The sequence below is a fragment of the Hetaerina americana genome, unplaced genomic scaffold, assembly GCF_022747635.1.
Source record: "Hetaerina americana unplaced genomic scaffold, ioHetAmer1.1.p SCAF_10, whole genome shotgun sequence".
In the NCBI taxonomy this organism is placed as follows: domain Eukaryota; kingdom Metazoa; phylum Arthropoda; class Insecta; order Odonata; family Calopterygidae; genus Hetaerina; species Hetaerina americana.
In genome coordinates, this window is record NW_027286070.1 from 34,595,629 (window position 1) to 34,610,735 (window position 15,107).

Consider the following 15,107-nt stretch of genomic DNA (forward strand, 5'->3'; position numbering starts at 1 on the left):
CATCAAGACAATGAACACCCACAAACAAGTATCATTGCCATGGTAATTATGTGAGCTAAAATACAAATTGTAGCGACAACCCTCTTATTCACCTGATTTGGCTCCATCAGATTACCAAATCTTCCCCAAGCTCAAAATTTTCCTTGGTGGACAGAGATTCTCTTCAAACAAAGAACTAACAGCTGAAGTAGATGGTTATTTTAAAGGACTGAAGACACTAATTTTCGAGGTGGGATCAAGACATTGGGACATCATTGAACCAAGTGAATTAGTGTATAGGGAGACTACATTGAAAAATTAAAAAGTTTCTTGACAAAAGCTGTTTGTTTCTATTTTATTCCAAGCACTTTTCAAATTACCCTTGTATTATACGTAGATTCATGCATGAAGGTTGGGGAAAATTTCTTTTCCTGCACCACCTGCAGCTTCCCATGAAGATTTCATACACATTAATTTACACAGCTTGAATGAAGTTAAGGGTAGCCAGAGGCATTACCCAAAGTTAAACATGGGTCCTCAATTTAGTAGCCCAGTGCTCAATCCATTGGACTACAAAACATATTAATTCAAACAGGATTTCAAATATGTTGGTGGTAACTCGGACAAGTAGAAGCTCAAATTCTTTTCTAAAAAATGACAAATTTGTAAAAGGGTAAAATGTCTCTTTAAAGTATAATAAACTTACCAATAGGTGAGGATATGCCACTCATTCTAGAAATCACATCCGCTACCCATGATTCCATCTTGCGCAGCTCACTACGAAATTCATGCAATTTGTGTGCTTGAGTAAGACGTTTCCTCCTAGACTCTTGTAAAGACAGCAAACGTCGCCAGGATTCCTGTAATTGTGCCATTTTTTCCCTCATAGGTCCCACGAGAGAAGTTGGATGGCTTTGGCAAAGACGTCTTGATTCAGCCTCATGTTCCTGTTTTCAAAACAAATAACATCAGATAACTACATTTTGACAAAAAAATGGAACAACCAAAAAATAAAACAGGCATAATAAAATGAATGTTTCGGGGAATAAGAAGTTAGAAGGCCCATGTAAATGAAAATTGTTCTTTCTGTTACATAAGCACAGTTGGAGACTAGAAATAAATTAGATGGGATGACATTACTAGATATACCAAGGCTTTTGTCAAGTGTGAGCCCGGAGATAAGTGCTCCAACCTGTGTATATAAAATATTCTCAATCCATGAGCAGTTTTATCTTTCTAAATTTTTTCAATAAGTCACCCTTTCTACTGGGCCAGATTTTGTCTGAATTATATAGAAAGTTCAGATTAGCTGGAACCTAATAACTGAGGGTTTAATGTACCAGCAATCAATATTCATCTAATGAAAAATATATCATTTGAAATTTAAAAAACTGCAACTCACAGAAATGCAATTAGAAAATTAATCCTGCACTCTGTGTTAAGGAAAAACAGAGAAAAGAAGATTTTGGCCTAAATACAGCAGTAAACCCTATACTTTAAACATTAAAAGGACACTATATGGGCAATTTTTCACAAGACCATAAACCCAGTGGAAACAATGAAGGATGGATTAACAATTAAGTTTGTATGAAAATGGAATGTAATAATTACTTAAATTAATTCGCACACTATTCAGCACGAAAAATTTTCCTACGCAATAACAAATATGTACTCATTTAATTTTCAAGAACAAACCTTGACTTTGTCTTCCAATGCAACTACTTGGCACACGAGCACTTCATGCCTCCGTTCAAGAGCTTCAACTTCTCCTAAATCATTTCCAGTGTCACTACTGCCAATCATCACAGATGTTTCACCAATACGAGTCCTTGTTTCATCCACATCCCTCACAAATGCATGGACTTCCAATGCTGCTCGTAATCTCTGCCGGTAGTCAGCCAATGCTCCTTGCAAATCTCTCCATCTAGAAATATGTTAAACTTTGTTAACCCACCTAATTCTATAAATACATAAAATTCTATAAGATATCTGCATCATTGTAAAGTTATAAGGGATCCCTAAAGGTTAGGCAAGGTACCACCATGGTCTACAGCTAACTTATTTTGCACGGCATGTTGGTGAGACTGAAGTGTAGACCATGCAGACTGTAAGAGGGAGAGGTACACAATGCTTTTTTAATTTCATTAATAATGAATTCACATACAAAACAATACAGTAAAATATGATTCCCAATTATTCAACATCAACCTGTGAAGAATGGCAGCCCAATATTAATAAATTGTCACCATCTTTGTTTCAACCATTACCCGTCACTAACATCAGTGGTTGTGAAGATGGAAATTGAGGCTGATTTCAAAATTTTTCTCCCATAAGTTGCTAACATACTAAATTCTTTTAAGAAGGTATCATCCCCAAAGACAGCAGAAAGTTTTCATCTCCAATACTTTGATCACTACGGGTGACCATCAAAGTGAAGGTTGTATGAGAGAACTTAACTCTTGATGAGATCAGTGCAGAAGCTCTGTTTGAAGTCGTACAAGTACAAAAACTTCATGTCCAGGTAAATTCAAAATTGGAATTTCATTTCGTTATTAGCATTTGAGGAAAAATTAACTATCTTATTAGATATTCCTGCTGAAAATGGAAACACTTCAATAACCAGGGAAATCTTGATTAGGTATTTTAAAGTTCAATTTCAAGTGAGAGGAAAATTTAATTATGGTAAATTAATCTAATACTCAAATAACCCACAAAATAATCAATGACTTAGAAAAGCTTTTGCCATAAAATATTCTACTACCTCTTATTCTTCCTGTGCACAGAAAAGAGTAGACTGTTCTTATTCAATGGCATCAACCCATAAGTTTTGAAACACAGTATTTTCTGGTGGTCATGAATTCATAACTGTACCAATAAAAATTGGCAATATGCCATAGAGATATTTCAGGACTCAGTAGAGTCAACATTTGTTAATATTTATAAATACAGAAACAATCAACCTTGAACATAAAATACAATCACTTTTTTGCTTTGACTTAGACTTCAATCTGCTGTTCTACTATCCAAAAATAGGGATTAATCTTCACCACTTGTTATGGTCCAAAGTGTTTTGCCTCTAAAAAGTAAATTTTTTCAAAGTTTCTGTAGCCAAAGGTTTTGTGCTTCAATTTGTACAGCATAGAATTCATCCTTTGGAAAATATTCAAATGGCAAAAAGAACTCACTTTGCATTAAGCTCCTCTCTCCTTTGATGGACAGCCTGTGTGTTACTTCTACCCTGACGAATTAAGCGATCAGCCAAAGCATCAAGGGATCGCATCCTTGGCTCATCTACTAACACCCTGCTGTCACTTCGATCCACTGATGAAGAAGAGGAATGAGAGGGAGGTCCTGATGTTGGTGATGATGGTGATGAAGATGGAGCCACAGCCTCCACTACTGATATAGCAGTAGCATCTTCTAGTTTACGAACCAGAGCTTGGCAATGCTCATAGTCACGGCCCAAATCGCCAGCTTGGACAAGCATCTCCTACAAGATTGAAAAAATATGATAAATATAGATATCACAACCATGAAAATGCATCCCTTTTTGTAAATTGCTGTCTTTATAAGAAAATTTAATTCTAAAAATTTATTTAACGATATTTATTCTAATGATAAAGTAGTGTTCCCCAGTTCAAGTGACCCAGTTATTTGAATCATATTCAATGTAGTACCAGAACTCTTGGTTCTCAAATTAGCCATGTAAAAGCACACAGAAATTCTAAAAATAAATTTGAAAAAATTTTACCAAAGATATTTTCGGAAATATAAATTGAACTTAGACAAATATTAATTTATTTACAGAATAAATCTTGAGAAAATTCCACATATAGAACATAATTAATTTTTGACAGCCAAAATATCAAGTAAACGCAACAAAAAAGTTTTAAGAAAATTGGAAAACGAGAACAAAACCATCACATTAAAAGAAAAATAATTAAGTTCACAATATTTTTACAAATTTAAGATCTAAAATGTATCATACCTTGTCTCTAATCCATGCCTCTACTTGTTCAACTTGATTGTTGAACTCAAGAATGTCTTGAGCTTCTTCCAAACCTCGTCCACAGTTGTCAGAATCCTGCTGGAGCCGTCGCCATAAGCCCAACATGTTTTCAAGTTGTGCTCTTATTTCACGGGAAGCTCTGTGTTTACCTTCAATTAACTTTTCTCCTGAAATAGAAATTACATCAATTTGCAATTAGAAAACTACCTTCTTTGAGTTGGATCCAGGAAAATATAACAAATAGGATCAAAAAATAGTGGATTGCCACCTTGTATGCTTAATGATGTAAATTAATTTTCACGAACTACAGTATGTCATGAACACTCAACATGATTACCCCCCTATGAAGAGAAAAAGTTGATAATTATTAAGTATTCTTTTCAAGTATTCATCCAAATACTCTTTCTGTGTTCAAACTTTCAGACACAATAACGATTTTCTACTGATACAATACAAAATATTACATAAAAAACTAAATGGCTTCCCAACCACAGGGCCCGGGTTCTAATCCCACCGAGGTACCAGAATTTTTCAGGGATATCCCAATTCCTACCAGGGTTGCTTTCTGGAGAGCACTTCAAGTGGAGCATGGCATCTTTTGGATGGGACATATCACTGAAGACCCTTGGTGCCTCTCATCAGCAGTAGGCTAATACTCATGCCAGGTTTCTCTCTAACCTTCCCTAATTCTCTGAATATATTACTCCTACCAAAGTACCCAACTATCCTTAATGGCACAAATAATGTCAGCCATTGGTTACCTTCCCTAATATCAGCTGCTACTAGTACTACTTAAAGAAATCATAACTATAGCATAAAATATACATGAAATCATACTCAATAAAATGAAAAAATTACAAGTATACGAACAAATATATTTTTGATAGAGATTTTGCATGTTCCAAAGCTAAATAAACTTGTAAATTGAATGTAATTATAGAGGAAAATGCCACAGCCATCAAATGTTATTGTGAAAATGCATTCACCATTATTCCCTGTTTGGTGCAGTATTTTTGCCCAGCTTTATCATTTGCATTCATTTAATGGTATCAATGAAGAATTACCAACTTTTTAAGTTTCTTTCCTAAATTTAATATTTATGTAATCAATTATGATACATTCAATTGTAATGGTTTCCAATGCAATTAGTTCTGGAAGACTCAACAGGTAGCTTCAAGATCACAGGCTTGAATATAAACTTAAGCATGGGTATCATGCAATGACAGATATGAGATGAATTAAGAGCATGATAAAAACTTCATAATAGAAACAACTAAAAAAAATCCCTCAAGGACTAAACTGCACATCTTATTTCTAATGAACAGAATTTTGAAATAGGAATACAACTGAATTTAGTATTTTTTCTAATAAATTGATTTGATTTGGTCTGATTTGGTTGAATCAAATGTCCTTCTGTACTATAAAAAATTCCTAAGTAGGACGAAAATCTGAATTGAAATTAAACTTAATGTATACTTTTCAACACATTTTCAATCCCAAAAGGGAGCATAAGTCATAACCATAAAATAAATTGAGAAATTCTGACCATATCACCAGGAAAATTAGGTATTCCTTAAGCCATTTTTTCCTTTCTTAATGAGAATTTACTGTGTTTCATCTAGCTGACATACTATAGATCTCCAGATATCTATTTCAACAGATTATTCAACATATCCTAATTTTATTCAAATTCCTAATTTTAGATATGTATATTGCAAACCTTTCTTTTTTATTTCTTCAATCCCCTTGGTATTAGCGACTAACTCAGCTTGGAATGCCTGATGTTTTTGCAACTTCTTCACTTTCTCTTCTAAAGTGTCTTCTGACTCACTTCCTGATTTTCCATCACCAAGTCTTCCAACTGAAGCAGCCAATTTCTTTGCTTTTTCACCAATCCAAGATTCTGCCTATAATGATCAAATTTACATTTAAGAGGAAAGAGAAAGTAAAAATCTGAATAAAAATATCTGTACAATTGAGGTCCAGCTATTATATTGAATTATTCACAAATTCCCTATTTCTTCAAAAACTATGGGCAATTTATCATTTGTGAGATGAGCACTAAAATGTGCAGGCACAGATACAAAATAGAATTGTCAATTAAAACACTTAGCAGAAGGGAAAAAAGTAGATATAGAAAAGAAATCGGTTTTAGACAAATTGAACAGTGAGAAACAACAAATAACATTAGACTAGGTGTCAAATATAGATTCTGAATCAAAATTTATGAGTTTCACGTAACATTAATCCTATTGAAATAATCTTTCTTCCATGCAAAAAATTAATTTTAATATGACACTTGATTTATGCAGCATCATGTATCTCTAAATTATTCACCCAATTAATGTCATGTCTAAATTAAAAACTAAGTTAGAATAAAATAGCTTTCTATAATTCCATAAAAACCTCAAATATTGACATACCTCACCGACATCCCGCACAAATTGAGCATAGAGTAAGGCCTCATCAAGGGCTCTCCTTCGTGCATACCAAAGCTCTCTCACTTTGTCACGTCTTTTCAAAGCAGATTCCAACCGCTCAGCTATCCTATCCTTATCAAAGTGACCTTGTTTTAGCAGCTTCTCCCCATGCTTGCTGAGATCATTTTCCCTCTCCTCACCTTTGGTTCTCAAAAGTTTACCAAAAGCTTCATGCCTTCGAAGCTGTGCACTAACTTCCTCCACAGTAGTTCCCAGGTCAACACTTGTAAGGGCAACCTAGGTGTGATAATCAAGTACCTATTATGCTCTGGCCAGTAACTTTTTTTAACTTAAACATTTAAATGGATAACTTATGCAATTTACACACCTTTTTCTTCAAGAAAAACTTTCAACTTCTAAAAATAGAATTTGACTAAACCAGTACAAATATTCCATAATTAGAATAAAAAGGCATTTCAACAGTCTTTATGATTATGAAAAAATATCAGGAATAACAAAATGTTTGTAAGAAAATCGGCATGGTACAATCATAGTTTAATCACAATTAAAAATTTTATATTTCATTTTGAAGACGAATCTATACAAGCATAATACTTATAAAGGTAGCTGAACAAACAAATATGCATGGAGAGCTTTCCTTTCTGTAGCATATTTATCCTTTTCAACAATCTGTAAACAAAACTTCACATTTTCAACAAGTTAAGTCAATATTTTACAATTTAATTCATTTTTGCATTAACAAACACCCACGTGAATAACTATAATTAGTCATCTGTCAATATTACTAGAGTATAATATAGGATTCATCAGTTGGAAAATCAGGCCATCAAGTAAAAATAACCAATATTCAAACTCAAATATATTCAACTGAGGTATATATTTCAAATATGGCTTCGCAAGACAATGTGAACATATTAGTATACCTCTTGTGTGCTACTTAAAGCATCCATTTGCTTTGCATCCCTCAGGAAAAAGTGAAGATCAATCAGCTGGTCCAAATAAACCTTCTTGTGCTGCCATGCTGCATGCAGCTGTTGTCTCTCATTCAGAAGAGCAGTAAATCTGTCTTCTATTTCCTGGTTTATAACAAATAATCGAATCAGAAATTTGCAGGATACAGGTTACATTTCAGAAATTTACTTCCCTACCACCAAAAACATTTAACATTCTCAAAAATCAGTGAGCCATTGCTAGTTTTTATAACATGCCATTTCTTACATTAAAAAATTGCAACTTAAAAAGTTTCAATTCACCAAAATCTACACAGTGATGATCACCTTATTAATTATTAGAGCACTATTTAATCTGATTAATTAGCACTGAGCAAATAGATAACACAATTCTGCAAAATAAAATAGTGAATTGGCATTGGACTGATTGAAAAGCACTGTTCTAATATTTTGCAATGAATATTCTACTCATAATTCACATGTAAATTTAAAAATTGATTTATACCATCATGATAATGGAAGTATAAAGATGATTGCATCGCAATGGTAATCAGCAAAACAATGAAAATATTAGATGATTTTGTATGCTTTTGCAGAATGTATGAAAAATATAGCATATATGAAGATATTACAAGGAATGTGAATGCAGGCAGAAAAATAATACGTAATAATGGAGTATACCATGAATGAATGTTTTTATATGCAAATAAAAGCAGTATATGAGTGTGTTCTCCTCCCCATACCTCTAGATGCGAGTGAGAATTGTGTATGCAATCTTAGATATAACCATGGATATCAAATAATAGGTATGGGATACTGAGGGTATATTTGTGGTAAAAATTGGAGAAAAATTAGTGGTTCATGAAAAAATTTAAATTAAATGATTAGTTATAGACATGAGAAAGAAGTGTACTATGTTGATTTGGTCATTTTAAGAGAATAGATGAGTTGAATCACCGCATATATATATGAGTAATCGTTTAAGAGAAAGAGGTAGATTTAGAAAATCATGGATAAGTGTGCCTGCAGAGATTTTTGAGGCAAGGGGTTTTAGATGTTTCAAGAACAGAGACCATGCATGAAATGATGTATATATGGGACATGTCAAAATGAATGCTCAAGGATATGAGTGAATGGAAAAAATTATAAAGAAAAGATTAGTTTCCATTTGTAAACTGACAAAACAATCTTTATGGTAGCACCCACTCCAAAATGGAATGACTTGCAAGGTACATACATATGTACACTTATTAAATTATTCCTATGCATCGATTTATTTTTTACGTAGCACTAATCCGACAATAGTACAGTTCCAGTCTTTTACATCAGAATATAAACAATAAATAATAAAAAAGAAAACCGTTAACATCAAGCCCTAAGTGGAAAAAAATCCACCTATGTGCAAATCAAACCCTATATCAATCAAACCATCTATCAATCAAACCATCTATCAATCAAACCCTCTATCAATCAAACCCTCTATCAATCAAACCCTCTATCAATCAAACCATCTATCAATCAAACCCTCTATCAATCAAACCCTCTATCAATCAAACCCTCTATCAATCAAACCCTCTATCAATCAAACCCTCTATCAATCAAACCCTATATCAATCAAACCCTCACCTGCCAATCATCTGGGTTGTCAGGTGGGGGCATTATCCCAATGCCACAGAGGCCAGTTAAGTCTTAATTATTCTTAGTCTCACAAAATCATTAATTTCCTTATTTTACATGAGCTTAACTTCATTAAACTTACCTTTGAAGCATAATGCATTCCTTGGACCATGGTTTCTCCTGATGCAACAGCAGAATGAAATAACTCCTCTCGAGCCTCAATTTCTGCTTTCAAAGCTTCATGTTCCATCTTCAGAGCCTGAGCACTAGCTGCATCTCTTACTCTCTCCTCAGTCAGCATGGAAGCACGCAGGCCAGTAGCCCAGCTGCTCAAATCTCTCACCTACCAATGAAATAGCATTATAAAATAAACAAAAATAGATAAATACAGAGAAAAGCATTAAAGAGGAAATATATCTGTATAAACGCAAGAGTTGAACTGAACCAAATCTTTCCCAACAAATCAAATAGTAACCCTAACATCAAATGATAATTATTGTAGCAAATCATGTATTTTTCCATTATATCACATTCATATTTAGCCGCCTGGCCACGAGTGACACCCTAAAATACAGGAAAGACCAACTATTCAAAGAGTGAATAGCAAGTATTATGACTGGCACTACATCACAAATGATGATGGGGATCAAGCTGGTGTGATGGCTAACATACTGGCTTCCCACCCAGAGGGCCCAGGTTTGAATCCTGGAGTCAACATCTTTTTCAGAGGCATCCCGATCCCTAATTGAGATGCTTTATGGAGAGCACTTTGAATAAGTACGCCATCTGTCAGATGAGACATTAAACAGCAGATTCCTTGGTGCCTTTGGATTGGAATAGGCTAATGCCAACGCTGGGTTTCTCTCCACCTTTCCTTCATTCCCACTCATCCCTAATGATGCAAATGACCTCAGCTATCATTAGCCTCCCTTAAAACTTCTACTACAAACGATGATCATTTCACTAATTTTTTTCCATCAATGATAAATCCATTCATTTTATCAGAGTTCAGTTTGTATTTTATATACAAACATGTGAATGTTAAATTGACTGAAATAGCTTTTTTTTCAAATTACTATAAATGTGTTAGCAACTTTGGCATAGCTTATCATTTTTTTTAAACAAGCTCACTGCTTTGCATTTCAATTTTTTCACGTAATCTCAATTTTTCTTTCTGATTCAGTGCCTTGTTCATGTCTCCAATATGGAATACTTCTCATTACCATGTTATACAACTTAATCCCAGTGGCAGCAGGGAGGAAGATTTTGCACTTCATTGACAGCCAATTATATTAACTGTACATATTCACTCTCTTGGTATACTGCTTTGAGGTTTTAAATCATTTAATTTAAGCTGATATTCATGCAAATGAATGAATTCTACAGTGAATAAATTTGCAAGAATATTTGTTCACGTTCCAAACAAAATAAGTAAATATGCACATTATCTCATATCTTAGGATAGAGATAGTAGCGGAATAATTAGTTAGTTTAATAAAGACTGTTTACAAACTTTGAGCGAAGTCAGAGCCAGACTTTGAAAATCATTGTTTCGATTGCTAAACATAGCTATTTAGCTAGAAGTAAGATATATTTCACTCTATTACTGCAATTCACTGATGTATTCAAACTATTTTAAGCATGATGAATAACTGATTGTAGCACTTTTCTCCTTGGTAAAATTTTTATTTTACGACCGGGTTTCGATGTATTACATCATCATCAGGTTGATGATGTAATACATCAAAACCCGGTCGTAAAATGAAAATTTTATCAAGTGGAAAAGTGCTATGATCAGTTAGTCATTGTGTTCAATTTCCACCACATCACGCCTGAAGCTACTCAGTTTGTTATTTTAAGTGTAATATATTGGGGAAGTGTGGCCTCCACAGGTATGTATAGGAAGGACCCAGGAGGAAGAGGGTGAGGGGTAAGCTTGGTGAATGTAGTAAGGTGGTGGAGGAATGTTCAGGTTAAGGGACGCTAATGAGTTAGTTTGAGGGAAATATCAAGGAAGGGGTCGGGAAGAGAAAAAGGATTTGGTTAACAAGCTTTCCCTTTCAATACTTCTTCTTAATCTCTAATTTTTCGAATGTGTCCATTCTTCTTACTTTCCTTTCCTCCATTATACAATCCATTAATGGTACTGCTGTGACATCTCCCACAGTTTCTTTTAAATCAATAAGTGCCAACTCTTAATTGATGAGTGGTACTCACCTCTGTTAAAAATTTCTGAAAGTCACAACTGGCTTGCAGATCCTCCTTTCTCTTTGCAGAGCGCTCCTGCAAGTCATTCCATGCAGCCACCACAACAGCCTGTCTCTCAGCAATTTGAACAGCATTATTTCCAGGATACTGAGCCTGTAGTCTGGCTGAATCTTCCACGAGGATCTATGCAAAATTTGGAGGAATTCATAAAGTTGGAGAAATTCAAGGTTGATTTGAATTTAAGTATAAAATTTCTGCTCCCATTTATGTCACACATTATTTATTTAGTACCTATCTGAAAATAGCCAAGTTTTAACCTTTTACATCAAACTATAAACATAAAATAACAACAAGGGCAACTGGAAACATCCAAGGTGAGGGAAAATCCACTTATGCAGGAATCAAATCCGCAACCACTGGCATGTTATGAATGGATGTTACCCTACCACCACTGAGGTTGGTCAAATGCCACTCTAAAACTATAGCAGAGCACTGATTATCTTATGTTCTATTATGGATGGATTATCGATTGGCCCCAGCAAGGGGCATTCCCAGAGGGATACCACTAACTCTACTTCTGGGAGAAAAATGCAGATGGGTTAAATAAAATACTGCCTGACTCGCGTAAAGGGAAATGTTATTTCATGAATGTTGACAGTACAACTAATGCATAAATTACCACTGCTTGATTTATCTGTATGATGATGAGAAATAGGAACTGAAAATGAACAACTAGCAGCAATTTTAACTATGCAAAATTTTTCAAATGGAATATAGAATTCATTGTATCATGGAATTATTTATAATTTTCTTCATCATTAGAAATAACTATCAACCAAAGTTTTCAACCATAAGATTGGCTTGATAGGTGAAGGTGGGCTCACATAGTACTACCACCGATCATAGGTGAAATTCTTACATCAGATTAATGAGGCCAGTTCCTTTTCCTTAGGGGATTGGCAATGATTCCTAAACCCCCTTACAGTCCCAATTTGGCACAAGCAGACTATTTCCAAAATTGAAATCCTCCCTCAAAGGACACTACCATGGGACCCTAAGTTCTGTCAAAGAAGCTTAATGACCTTCTGGAATCCACCAACCAGGGAGCCTTTGGATTGTGGAGAAGCTGCTAGCAGAAGTGTGTCAATGCTCATAGGTGGTACTTCCAACAATCTTGAGGCATTTTAGCAATATTTGAAATGTATCTATTTCTCCGGCATTTCTCCCGATACTTTTCATACAAACCATGTACACACTAGATTAATCACTATAAATTGCATTCAAGGTACAGTATGTCACTAATAATTGCATGGTAATAGGCCAAGTATATGAGTAACTGATTATATACCATTTTCAATTACCCACCGGTGCCCACCCTAAATTACCATGGATAATCAACACTACCATTATTATGATGGTGAAAAAGTTTAGGGACCACTCTTCAGTCAGTCTAATGCACTTGCATGAGTCACATTATTACAGCTGGAAGAAATTACAAAACGTAAAAATAATGCATCCACATCACTTTTTGATCGCCCACTTTAACTCTAAATGAATTTCATTGGTAACCTTAGAAACAATTACATTCCAAGTTTATAGGAAAAATTATCTGCTAAGAATACAATAATATTTTTGACACATACCTGCAGTTGGGCTTCAAGGGCAACTAGGTCATTCTCAAAGCCTTCATGACGACGAATTAGTGCAAGAACTGAATGAAGGTCCCTTCCTAAACTATCTTCAGGAAGAGCAGCAGATTTTTCTTGTATTCGGGATAAAGCTTCAGCAGCATCCCTGTGAAACCTATGGATCTCTCCTGCTGCATGTAGCCTTCTCTCTCTGTTCTCTATTAAGTTTTGTAAGTGCTTCCAACGATTCCTGTTGAATGATGATTGATATTCTTATTTAAAACAGACTAATGGCAATTTCCTAGGCCTCCCAGGTCATCATACGTCTATGTCCTTCTCAAATACCATTTTAATTGAAGATTCATTGTACACAAATCAACATTATGAACAGCTAAAAGTGAAATTTGAAAAAAATTAACACTAAATATGAGGTCAATAGAGTTGAATGAAAACTCATTACCATTAGCATTTAATGCAACAAATCAAAGTTCAAGCACATCAAGTGCAATAGAATTGTCAAATGTAACTAAAAATGGCATATTTAAGAAATAATTTACATTCAAATTCCTAAGGTAGGATACTTGCATAATTGTGGTAAGGATACTTGCATAATTGTGATAAGGATACTTGCATAATTGTGATAATGTCCTCGCACAATACCAACACATTGAGGTGAGAAGTCCAGTGCTATTAATGATTGCTTTAAAGGGCATGTTAATATAAAATATCTCATCTCTGCCATAACTAACATGATAAATACACGTAAAATGTTTAAATACTTCGTAAGCAGTTGCAATCTTTGACATTTTGTACCAATAGAAGTTACATGTCCTAACAGAAAACTCACAATCAACCCATCTATATTTAGAATCTAAAGGAATGAATACTTCCAGCTCACTAATAAAATTTGATATACTTAAAGCCAATTGAGAATGTCTTTAACCATGCATTGCTTCCCATCTAATAAACACAGAATGAGTGCTTCTTTTAATTTAAATGGAAATGTTGTCACAAATTGTGTTTTAATTCTCAGCATATAGAACATCATTTCACAGCTTCAAAGTACATTGGTTGCACCACAAGAGTACAAGATCACTACATGAAATTGGTGAAACTTCAATATTTTTCTGGACAAGTTTTTCAATCCTTTCTGTTTACTTGGCAGACTTCAATCTTTGATTTTCTGCAAATCCAAAGGCCAGTAAGGGACCATTTGAACTGATCCCAACTTTTTAATGCTGACAGAAATTAAATTCTCAAAAATATATATTACTGATTTTTATAACCTGAATATTGTATATATTATTATAAAAAAGAATTGAAAGTTAGAAAAAGTTTCTTATAAATAATATAAAGCTGAAGAATTTTGGGATAAAAAGGTATTTGGTAAACACTAAGTGAAATGCATTAATTAAAAAACTCAAGCACCAAGACATTAAGGTATTTCCACTCATACTAACTACCATTTTTTACTCAATTTCGTTTTAAATAAAATTACTTTGAAAAAGCAATATTTATTCAAAAGAAAAAAAAACAAAATGATTTTAGTACTACACATTCAAAGAATCCACTTGCTTAAAAATAACACCTAAGCAACCTCCATTATGGATTTATCAACAAATTATCATTATTTTATGAACTATCCAATACAAATTAACAACACCTGCAAATGAACACATAATTTACCAGCAAAATAAAAATCTAGCACAGCAAAAATAAACCTAAAAGCAGTCAAATTAAAGCTATACTTCATTCTCATCTTTTTACATATACTTAACATCATTATGCACTTCAGGTCATACATAAACAGCCATTCACAATGATTATAGAGATGGCATATTCAGTCAATTGGCAATGATTCAAGTATGCTATTTAATGCAAGAAACTTTTGAAAGTGATTCATAATATATCTTAAGTAATTTCAAATAGCATGTATTGATATTTAAGGGGAGTAATAGGGAGATTTGCGAAGTGGGTAAAGATAACAAAAGAGACCAGAATTGAGCAAAGAGAAAGAGAGAAATGTCCCTTACCAGATCTCTTGATGCCTCTGGGCCACTTGAGCCACGGGGTCATCAACCACACCACCCTTATCCTTTGACACCCCTCTAACACCGTCACTGAAAACGTTAGCCATTAGTACCACCCAAAACCACCACAGATGCTTACCATTCCATCAGCCCTTGAAATCACTGCTTTCTTTTTTAAACATGTTGAAAAACCATCACCAGAAAAGAATTTTTTCAAGTATTTTTAGGATGGTTATCTTCGTTGG

At 34.1% G+C, this 15,107-nt stretch overlaps 1 protein-coding gene across 8 annotated transcripts in view; it reads right to left on the minus strand.

Annotated features, from left to right (window-relative positions):
* The window catches only part of kst (spectrin beta chain, non-erythrocytic 5 kst), a 218,465-nt gene that overhangs the window by 53,762 nt on the left and 149,596 nt on the right, over nt 1-15,107 (minus strand). For 7 of the 8 annotated variants that reach the window (XM_071598512.1, XM_071598511.1, XM_071598509.1 and 4 more), the window contains exons 35-45: nt 14,866-14,952; nt 12,848-13,082; nt 11,214-11,387; nt 9,139-9,339; nt 7,353-7,505; nt 6,412-6,705; nt 5,709-5,895; nt 3,968-4,155; nt 3,165-3,469; nt 1,675-1,903; nt 686-926 (exon numbers count right to left, since the gene is read on the minus strand). In XM_071598512.1, coding sequence (XP_071454613.1) covers nt 686-926; nt 1,675-1,903; nt 3,165-3,469; nt 3,968-4,155; nt 5,709-5,895; nt 6,412-6,705; nt 7,353-7,505; nt 9,139-9,339; nt 11,214-11,387; nt 12,848-13,082; nt 14,866-14,952 — 2,294 coding nt within the window. The remainder of the gene's footprint in view (nt 1-685; nt 927-1,674; nt 1,904-3,164; nt 3,470-3,967; nt 4,156-5,708; nt 5,896-6,411; nt 6,706-7,352; nt 7,506-9,138; nt 9,340-11,213; nt 11,388-12,847; nt 13,083-14,865; nt 14,953-15,107) is intronic. The other variant, XM_071598510.1, reaches the window with a different exon arrangement.